Raw genomic sequence first — 11,244 nt, 5'->3', positions numbered from 1 at the left:
ATCAAGATACATTGTATTAGCATTGACCCCACACATTTGTGTACCTTTTGCCCACATATTGAAAGAGTGAACATAATTCTTGAAAATATTAGTCACCCTTAAATTTTTTTACAAGTCTTTTGATTTTTTATATTATATTAACTCATTTTCCGAAATAATAATAGCATGGATTTTGAAGTTTATTTTTTAGTTGAATTCGTATCAACTTTCGCATTCGGTGATTTTTTTAGGTTCAAGTTTTCAACACAATTCTGTCATATTTATGAACCAACCAATTACAGAGGGGATACCACCTGGCAAAACAGGAACATTTGTATAAATTATATTTCGAAATAAAATATCAAAACTTGTATGCATTCAATGTCTAACAACAAAGTTCAAGAAAATCAAGACTGAAAACGAACCTCAAAATTATACAAAAGTTCCTCATCCTCGATCACATTTATATTCAAAACACACACACATTCAAGAAAATCACAACAAAAGTTTGCTAACAGTACTCCACACCTTTTAGTCCACCACCTATGCATCGCACAATCTTTAATTGAATCCAAGATACTTGAAACGACACTGTAAACATATCGACACAATAAAATATAACCCAACAAGGTTATCACAGATCCCTGTTCACCGAAGAGCAGCAAGCAAATGGCACCCAATATGGTTTGCCTTTCTTTTTTTCTTTCTTGATCATGGTTGGGTACCTAGCCGGAGAGTTCCAATCCTCTTTATGCGGTATCTCAAGTTTAGGTTCTTCAGGTTCAACAACGGAACTCACAGTCGTCCCATCAGCACCATTATCTATCCGCGAAGTCTCGTCTTTCTGTTGTTTCGGGTTTGGGGACTTGGCTTCATTCAAAAGATTTTTCAGCTGGCTGTGATGTTCCTTGCCCGCATTCCAATTTGTTACTTTTGCAATTATCTCCTCATTTTTCTTTCTCCCTTGTGAGTCGTTCACTACATTAGTTAAAGAAGGGAACCAACCAGCCTGTAATGATTCAGATTTTTGTTGTTGATTGAATTGGACTGGCTCGATTTCTGAAGCAGTAGACGCAGCTACCGAATCAGGTGTTTTCCCAGGTTGAACCAAAGTCATGAAAGAAGGTGGCTCAAAATCATCTGACTTGCTTTGATGGACTTTAACGTTCCTCAGCTCTGAATTCTGCATATTAGTTTCTGATCTTGGGGATGATTGAGAGTTTGTTTCGACAGCTACCATGTTGGATAGAGAGAGAAAGCATTCAGTTAATCACGAAAAGTAGGTGATAAGACGAGAACATAAAAGATAGACAGACATACTTGAATCGAAAAAAATTACCTGAAATCGAACCCCATTTTCCTTCCAGACTATCAGCTGCAGAGACGTTATCTTTCTCATTTATCAGCTTGTCATTTGTATAGCTTTCATCTTGCGAGTATTTGGAATCAACAACAGTGGCCTTTTCACCATCAGAGACTTTTTTATCAGCATTCGAAGAATCTTCGTGTGAAATTTTGTCAGGTGTTTCGACAATGCTAACCGATACCGGCATACTGAAATCTTCAGTTGCATGGCTCTTGTTAGAATCAGTTTCAAGCAGACATTTTTCCTTCACAGACGGTGTTTCTTGCACTTTTAGTGGGGAGCTGTCAGAACTTTCAGGTAATATGACAGCACCGCTATCATGTTTCTGTTCGGTATCCTCGTGAACATTGATGGACTCTGGTGTTTTTTGAACATCATTGGTGAGGCTATTTATAGTGGCGTAGTTTTCAGCTGAATCTGAGAATGGATTGTTGGAAGGTTTTGAAATCAGCTGTTCTTTAGTTTTTTCTGAAAACACAACATCACCGTCATGATTAGATTCGTCCAACACGTCAGCAACAGCAGTGGACTTTACTCTGACAACATCAGGGACGTCAAGATTTAGCCCAATATCCAATCTAGTGATGTTACCCGCTTCAAATCCTTGACGAGATCTCATAAAATCAGCATCTTTGAATTCTAGCAAGCCAGAATCAGTTTTAGATAAGCTTTCTAATTGTCTTGGATCAACATCCACTTCACCTGAAGGTAAAGGATCGGTTGAATTAACAGGTGGTTTTGATGAATCAAGAATTATTTGCTCCTCCATAGCAAATCCTTTGCCACTTCCATTCCCAGCCAACGGAAGCTCACAATTCGCCTTTTCATCATGATGATTCGCATTTTCTTCAAGAACCCTTGTAGTTGAATCATCTTCTGGCGCAGAAGAATTATGGAAGACCGGGATTGAAACAGTCGTGACTGAACATTTTTCCTTTGAAGACTCTACATCATGACCACTTGTTTCCCTCGGTACAAATTTATCAGATGTCCCTGCAAGAGGCACTTCGACGTCTTCCATTTCAGGTTTATCTTCAACAGCAGTAAAATTAGTGGTATCTGAGACATGAGTGCTTCCATCAAGCTTATCATGTGGCGCTTCCTTTCTCTCAACAGCCATCAATGTAGGATCTGAAGCTTTTTCCTCTTTGGAGTTAAAGCTCACAGAAGCCAACTCATCTCCTTCCACTTGGATAGGTACACTCTTCAGGCTATCATATTTGGTATCATCAGGCTGTAAGTGATTGCCGGTTTCAACAGAAACTGCTTCGGCACCAGTACACATTTGGTCACTACTTATCGGATCATTGAGTTTCTCGGTTATGTCTGCATTCACGGAACTGAACTTATGGGATTTGCGGAGACATAGACAACTAGAAGAAATAACGAAAGGCATAAATCATCCGCAAACAATTTTATCAAAAGAAAGATTTGCCCAACATTAAAAGCTCCAATAATCTCATTTTGCTTTCCCAGAAATTCTTCTATCTAGGTCTCTAACATGCAAGATGCAGTCAAAATCGACTAAGTAGATCATGGAAACAAGTTTTTGGGTATAAATGATGCAATATATGCACCATTTAGTTAGTATTGATAATGCATTAATATAGAATTTAGAGGGCTTGACCTGACTCGGAACATAATTTTCATGCTACCAAGAAGTGAGCAAGAAGTTGAAGTTTAAAATTATCACCAACTATTTTGCAATCCCAGTTGTGAGACATTAATTACCATTCCATCTTCCTAATCTTCCATGGACAAATTTAATGTCAAACAGAAACCTGACAAATTGAAATATTCAATGACAACCACATAAATGTAGTTCTAGCTTTCAACAATTATTTTGCTTGATGCATAAGAAACGTTTCAGAAACATACAAAATAATAAACCCAACATGTAGATGTGTCTCATCGTAAGTAATCAACCATGTTGGCATTTTCAATTCCATGGTGAATGGTAAATTAAAAATTTGTGCGCCCTTTCTCAATCTTGCTTATTCTTCTAGACAGGAGAATACAAGGACAACACTATCTCCACCTATCACAAAATTCTGCTACGTTAGCGTAAACCAAGCACAACCAGCAGTCTTGTTGCGTTGTTGACATAATATCCAGCTACCAAATTAATGGCATAACATGAGAGATAATCTTTCCCTCCTTTGGAGAAGAAACAATGCCACAAAAATGTAAAGAAACTAGGCATATCTTCCAGCTAAGATAACAAGTACTAAGGCAGATATCTGATTTGATAAGTATAATGCAAGAGATGCTTACCAGCACATTCATCAACATTCTTTAACAGGTTCACATTAATATCACCCTCCACACTTTTTTGCTCTATCTTCTTGTCATCTCCTTTAATAATTTCTAAGCGTTCTTCCAAGCTGAGACTAATTCCACTCTCTGAAAAATCTGTAACTGCATCTGAAAACACATCTTCTTCCGATTTATTAGACCTCAGATGAACTCCACCGTCACTATCAGACTCCTTCACATTACTCTTCTCAATCGTAGGACCTTCAATCAATAAAAACTTCTCAAAAGGGAAAAAACAATCAAACAAAAGCCACAGTTTATAAAAATAGACACCGATAAGTATATATATTGACTCGTTAATTCTCACTGGGGGTATGCTGCTCGTCCTCATCCGAAGCATGTTCGTCATCGGAAATAGCCAAATCAGATGGACTCATTTTATAGCCTTCAACTTTCCCACAAACTCGTTTATGAGCTCTTCTGTGTTTGGCACTTGGGTGTGGATTTGGAAAAGGCCATCCACATCTGTTGCATAGGTGAACCCCGTGAACTTCGTGCACTTCAAGAATTAAGAATTCAATCGATTATCAACTTCAGAATCGAAATGGTAACAATATCAAGAAGATAAATGACAAACTTAACAAACTATAAAGTTAACGGCAATCAAGAAACAAACCCAACAACAGACAGGGCTCGAGATTAACTATTCCAAAAGGAGGGTAAACATAGCATAAAATTTGAAACTTTTCATTCGACTTGTGGTAGCTCCGGCACACCAGGTACTGTGAATCAGGTCTAAACAAGATTACACACACTTAAAAAAATCAATCACTCGCAACTGTTTCTTAAACAGTGCCTAGGTGGGGGTGCGTGCATTGCAAAAAAAAAAAAAACAGATATCAGACAACCCGTGATAAATCCACACATGAAAACAAAAACCCAGTAAAAATCTTGACAAAACACAAGTAAAGAACAAAAAACACCAACGCAAGCAACGGATTGACCCCAAGAAACCTCAGCAATACAAGAACTCGATGATAAATAGATCCGAGTCAAAAGTAAAACCTGCAGAAGTGATGGGCTTCTTGTGATCTTGACCATCCATGTTATCTGCGTAGCCTGTGCGCCGTTTTTGAGATACAAAGATTGGACTAAAATTGAAGTCTAGATAGAGAAGTGGAGTACAAAAAAACGTAGAGCAGAGTTCTGTGAGAGAAAAGACAGAATGAGAAAAAGATGAAGCATGTGCACGTCTGATTTACGGTTTCCACACGGGAAATAAAATATATAGATAAGACTTTTAACGGAATTTTAATAAAATATTATTCATTATTTGATTTTGCCATCATAATTTACAAGTAAATATTTTATTATATGTAATTTAATTTGCTTGTATTCAATAATTATTAGAAAATCGAAATGTGATTTTGGACTATTAGATAATTAATCTATTGTTACTTGTTATATATTTTGGTTTTGTTTCTACGATTTTATTAATGTTCATTATTACATTTGGTCAAATTAACATTTATATGATCTTTAAAATAAGATTTCACCAATTAATATGGAAAAACTTATAGGAAATGGAAACCTTCTAGATGTTTTATATAATCAAACTTAAATATATAAATAGAATAATAATAATACTAATAATAATAATATATAATGCTAGTTTTAATCCGTCAAAATAATAATAGACTCACTCCGCCTAATGGTGGGTCTTTGGCTTGCCCTGGTTTTGATATGTCTGCTTTTAAAATAAAATAAAGTACGTCTCTTGTGAGTCGATTTCACGAATCATTATCTGTGAGACGGATCAATCCTACCGATATTCATAATAAAAAATAATATTTTTAACATAAAAAATAATATTTTTTCATGGATGACCCGAATAAGAGATACGTCTCACAAAATACGATCCGTGTAACCGTTTTACACAAGTTTTTGTCTTCAAAATATATATACTATATTGTATCAATATTTACAACTAAAAAAAAAATAGCTAGTCAAATGAAAAGATACAAGCAATGATAATTAGACTTTGGGAAGTTGTTAAAAGTCTTGGATAAAACTCTGCTTTCCTTACACATAATATAATCACAATAAACATTATTATTATCAAAATGACTCGTGTTTTTTCTTTAACAAACAATAGTAGGTCTTAATAACTTGCTGACTTTTGGTTCTATGCTTAAATAGAAACGACACTATTTCTATCCAAATCTTGATAGAATAATCTCCTCCATGTTAACTCAAAAACAAATTATTTTTTAAAAAAATTAAACAAGTCATTCTAGTGTTGGTTAACACGTTAAAATAATTAATTTTCCAATCATGTTTATTTCCAATATTTTTTTGTAAAAAAAATCTAAATACTTTCTTAAAAACAAAATAGACATGTCTTTCCTTAAAAAAAATTCAATAATCCTATTTTAACTCTGAAATTTAAAGGCAAAAATTTGTGTGAGACGGTCTTACGGGTCGTATTTTGTGAGACATATCTCTTATTTGGGTCATCTATGAAAAAATATTAATTTTTATGCTAAGAGTATTAATTTTTATTGTGAATCTCGGTATGATTGACTCGTCTCACAGATAAAGATTCGTGAGACCGTCTCACAAGAGATCTACTCAAAATTAAATATACGGAGTAAAACCCATAGTTACTTTTTATGTTTATAAAATGGTATTTTGCTTTCGAAGAAATTACAACTTTCTTGAAGTTTTCAAATCATATTGTTTTAGTCTTAGAAGTTAGGTATGTAGTGGGAATAAAATAAAAAGAGTTTTAGTTTCTAAAAAATAAAATATATAAATGAATTCTATGTATATTATATAACACAAAGAAACCGTGTGCCATCATTTTCTTAATATTTTTTTGGATGGACTTTCCAAGAAATAACTAGGGAGAGCCCACCCATGATTATTTAAAATATTATATATATTGTGGGTTTGCATTAGAATTTGATTTTTCCCTTTTATACATTTTATTCACATGTTTTTTTCTCACAAAAAACAAAATAAAAAAAAAAACAAAAGTAAGAAAGAAAAAAAAAAAAAAAAAACTCTTTCTGTCCACCAATAGCGTGACATGGACACGTATTGGTTACCAGAAGTTCGACAACTATGGAACACATAAAAATTGAATCCTACTCTATAAATTTAAATAAAAGCATGTATATTGTGAAACGATGTCACAAATCTTTATTTGTGAGACGGGTCAACTCAATCGATATTCACAATAAAAGTAATATTTTTAGCGTAAAAAATAATATTTTTTCATGAATGACTCAAATAAAAGATCCGTCTTACAAAATACGACATGTGAGACCGTCTCACGCAAGTTTTTATATTTAAATAATATATAATTTTAACACAAATTTTAAACCCTACTATATGGCACAAAAGTCAAATGATTTTTTTTTAAGACACCATTCTCTATATTATATTAGGTGCAATATTTCACTACTAAAATGTTATGAAATTTAAAAATACTATATTTTCTCACACGTTTCAAAGTCATTCTCGTGATTTTTTTTATAAAAAAAATCGCAGAACACAAATTTACAATAGACGATCTAATAACTAAAATTTGACCATATCGTATAAGAGATACGCTTCAGAAATAAGATAGAAAAATCACTCAGCTTTCTATCATTAGTTTTGAAATGTTATATATGAAGAATAAATTTCCATAAATATTAATAAAAGGGGAAAAAATTTCCAATAAATTAAGTCGAAATTATTCAAAAATAGACATATTGAACTATTTTTATGCCCTTGTCTTGTCGCAACTAAAAGAGTTCGATCTCCTTTTCTTGGGCCCATAAACAAATTCATGGGCTACCATATAAATGGACCCTCTGCAACCTATATTTTCTCTGTAGGCCCAGAAAATGCATGCGTATACAAAATAATAATTAATTTTAATCGACGCAATAATTATTATTTGTTGTGAAAAAGTAAAAATTTATGGTAAAAAGTAAAAATCTCAAACTCTCAAAATTTACCAAACTACACACTTTATAATATTTTTCTCTCTACTCAATTGTGATTTTCTTCATAAATGAGAGATCTATTTATAGGAAATCTTTACAAATAATCCAAAAATAAAATACATCATTACCTACATCATCACACACTAATTTTCAATATTTACAACTCTTATTTTCAATATTCAAATATTCAACATTCAAATATTCAATACACACATTTTAAATATTATTTTCCAATACTCCCCCTTGTGATGATGATCATGATACGATGATGTCTTCATTACGTGTTTTTGTACTGCCTCGTTAAAAACCTTACTTGGAAAAACCCATTGGGATAAAAACCATAGTAAGGGAAAAAGAGTGCAGTCACGTAAACTCTCCCTGATGTTGACATGAACAATTCTTCACAAATTTCGTAGATTGCGCATCCCAATATTATATATGTGCTTTCTGAATATTGACGTAGGAAGTGCCTTTGTGAAGAGATCTGATGAGTTTTCACTTGATTGAATGTGACGAACATCAATACATCTATTCTTCTCAAGCTCCTTGGTGAATGCGAAGAACTTAGGAGGAATATGTTTAGTTATGTCGCTTTTTATGTATCCTTCTTTCATTTGAGCAACACATGCAGCATTATCTTCATATAGTATCACAGGCTTCTCATCAGATGATAATCCGCATGAAATTTGGATATGTTGGGTCATTGATTTTAACCACACACATTCACGACTTGCTTCATGTAGTGCAATAATCTCGGCATGATTTGATGAAGTTGTTACGAGCGTTTGTTTCTGAGAACGCCAAGATATTGCAGTGCCTCCACGAGTAAATACATATCCAGTTTGGGAACGTGCCTTGTGTGGATCAGATAAGTATCCAGCATCAGCATAACCAATTATACTTGGATTAGCATCTTTTGAATACAAAAGTCCCAAGTCTGTCGTTCCTCGTAGATAACGGAATATATGTTTAATTCCGTTCCAGTGTCTCTTTGTTGGATATGTGCTAAATCTTGCCAACAGATTCACGGCAAAAGATATATCAGGCCTTGTACAATTTGTAAGGTACATAAGGGCACCGATGGCACTTAGATATGGTACTTCTGGACCAAGAATATCTTCATCATCTTCACATGGACGGAATGGATCCTTTTCTATGTTTAATGATCTAACAACCATTGGAGTACTTAAAGGATTTGCTTTATCCATATTAAAACGTTTAAGGATCTTTTCTGTATAATTTGTCTGTTGAACAAACATTCCACATTCTTTTTGTTCAATTTGTAAACCCAGACAATACTTGGTTTTTCCAAGATCCTTCATTTCAAATTCTTCCTTCAAGTATGACACAACTTCTTGAATTTCTTTATTCGTTCCAATGATGTTTAAATCATTAACATATACAGCAATAATTACGTATCCGGATGTTGTTTTCTTAATGAAAACACAAGGGCATATTGAATTATTTACATATCCCTTTTTCATCAAGTGATCACTTAGTCGATTATACCACATTCGACCTGATTGCTTTAACCCATATAATGATCTTTGTAATTTCACAGAATAACATTCCCTGGGTTTTGAACTTTGTGCTTCAGGCATCTTAAATCCTTCAGGGATTTTCATATATATATTACTATCAAGTGATCCATATAAGTAAGCTGTAACAACATCCATAAGACGCATTTCTAAATTTTCAGATACCGCCAAGCTAATCAAATACCGAAACGTAATTGCATCCATCACAGGAGAATACGTTTCTTCATAATCAATTCCAGCCCTTTGAGAAAAACCTTGTGCAACAAGTCGAGCTTTATATCTTACTATTTCATTTTTCTCATTTCGCTTTCGAATAAAAACCCATTTGTATCCAACAGGTTTTACACCTTCAGGTGTAAAGACTATAGGTCCAAAAACATTACGTTTATTTAGCGAATTTAATTCAACCCGGATGGCATCTTTCCATTTTATCCAATCCTGCCGATTTTTACATTCACCAAAAGATTTTGGTTCATGATCTTCGTTATCATTTATGATGTCGATTGCCACATTATAAGAAAATATATCATCAATTTCATCTATATCTTTTCGGTTCCATATTTTTCCAGTATTAATATAATTGATAGAGATTTCATGATTCTCGTCAGTTTGTGGTTCTGACAGAACATTTTCATCATCATGTGTTTCTTCAGGAACACCATTCTCTATTTTGTGATCATCATGTGTTTCTTCAGAAACGTCATTCTTTATTTTGTGATCATCGTGTTTCTCTATGAATTTTCTTTTTCGAGGATTTTTATCCTTGGAACCGACTGGCCTTCCACGCTTCAGGCGTTTAATGACATCATGAGTATCTTCCATTTGTTTCTTTGGAATTTCAATTCGAGCAGGGGCATTTGCAGCATGTATATATGATTTAGTTACCCCTTTTGTGTCTGCAAATGCATCTGGTATTTGATTTGCTATTCTTTGCAAGTGTACAATTTGTTGTACATCTTTTTCACATTGTTTTGTTCTTGGATCCAGATGTAACAATGATGATACATACCATGTAATTTCTTTTTCGGTATGTTTCTGTTCTCCCCCTAACATTGGGAAGATTTTCTCATTAAAATGACAATCAGCAAAACGTGCTGTGAACACGTCGCCTGTCTGAGGTTCAAGATATCGAATGATTGATGGACTATCATAACCGATATAAATTCCAATCTTTCTTTGAGGTCCCATTTTCTTTCGTTGCGGTGGTGCAATAGGCACATACACCATACATCCAAAAATTCTCAGATGAGAAATGTCTGGTTCTTTACCAAATGCAAGCTGCAATGGGGAGTATTTATGATATGCACTTGGTCCGATGCGAATTAATGAAGCAGCGTGTAAAATTGCATGTCCCCATATAGAAATAGGGAGCTTTGTTTTCATAATCATTGGTCTAGCAATCATTTGCAGACGTTTAATCAATGATTCAGCCAATCCATTCTGTGTATGTACATGAGCAACAGGATGCTCAACAATGATTCCCATAGACATACAATAATCATTGAAAGTTTGGGAAGTAAATTCACCAGCATTATCAAGTCTAATTTTCTTGATTGTATAATCGGGAAATTGATTCCTCAATTTTATTATTTGAGCAAGTAATCTTGCAAATGCAACATTTCGAGTTGATAATAAACATACATGTGACCATCTGCTGGAGGCATCAATCAATACCATAAAGTATCTGAATGGTCCACATGGTGGATGGATTGGTCCACAAATATCACCCTGAATACGTTCAAGAAACATTGGTGATTCAGTTTGGATTTTGACTGGTGATGGTCTTATAATAAGTTTTCCAAGAGAACATGCTTTACATTGAAACTTATTATTCTGAAAGATCTTCTGGTCTTTCAGTGGATGACCATGTGTATTTTCTATAATTCTTCGCATCATTGTTGAACCAAGATGTCCCAATCGATCATGCCAATTGGTTAATATCGAAGAATTATCAACTACCATGTTTGATTCAACGGGACTTATATGTGTATAATGCAATCCAGTAGGGAGCATTGGTAGTTTTTCAATCACATATTTCTTTCCTGATTTATATGTGATAAGACACATATATTTCTCATTCCCTTCATTCATTGTTTGAGTATCATAC

At 33.9% G+C, this 11,244-nt stretch overlaps 1 protein-coding gene across 2 annotated transcripts; it reads right to left on the bottom strand.

The window, feature by feature from the left end:
- Positions 1 to 393: 393 nt before the first annotated feature.
- LOC142542232 (uncharacterized) lies at positions 394 to 4,858 on the bottom strand. 2 transcript variants are annotated; one of them, XM_075648745.1, is made up of 5 exons: positions 4,667 to 4,858; positions 3,969 to 4,160; positions 3,620 to 3,862; positions 1,319 to 2,671; positions 394 to 1,212 (listed from the first exon to the last, which is right to left on the bottom strand). In XM_075648745.1, the coding sequence occupies exons 1-5, from the start codon at positions 4,704 to 4,706 to the stop codon at positions 614 to 616; spliced, it is 2,427 nt and encodes an 808-aa protein (XP_075504860.1). In that variant the 5' UTR covers positions 4,707 to 4,858; the 3' UTR covers positions 394 to 613. The 2 variants fall into 2 exon arrangements, with proteins under 2 accessions (XP_075504860.1, XP_075504861.1); XM_075648746.1 differs by lacking the exon at positions 4,667 to 4,858 and adding an exon at positions 4,278 to 4,601.
- Between the last annotated feature and the right edge of the window lie 6,386 nt (positions 4,859 to 11,244).

The sequence above is a fragment of the Primulina tabacum genome, chromosome 4, assembly GCF_025594145.1.
Source record: "Primulina tabacum isolate GXHZ01 chromosome 4, ASM2559414v2, whole genome shotgun sequence".
NCBI classification, from domain to species: domain Eukaryota; kingdom Viridiplantae; phylum Streptophyta; class Magnoliopsida; order Lamiales; family Gesneriaceae; genus Primulina; species Primulina tabacum.
The sequence above is the reverse complement of the archived record's forward strand: the minus strand, read 5'-3'. Positions and strand labels throughout refer to the sequence as shown.

Excerpts from the sequence above, each read along its gene's own strand:
- LOC142542232 (XM_075648745.1), bottom strand. The coding sequence starts at position 4,706 with ATGGATGGTCAAGATCACAAGAAGCCCATCACTTCTGCAG. Across the intron at positions 2,672-3,619 it reads GAATGTTGATGAATGTGCTG|ACATAACCGAGAAACTCAAT; the intron begins GTAAGCATCTCT and ends CCGTGAATGCAG. Across the intron at positions 1,213-1,318 it reads AAAATGGGGTTCGATTTCAG|CTGTCGAAACAAACTCTCAA; the intron begins GTAATTTTTTTC and ends CCAACATGGTAG.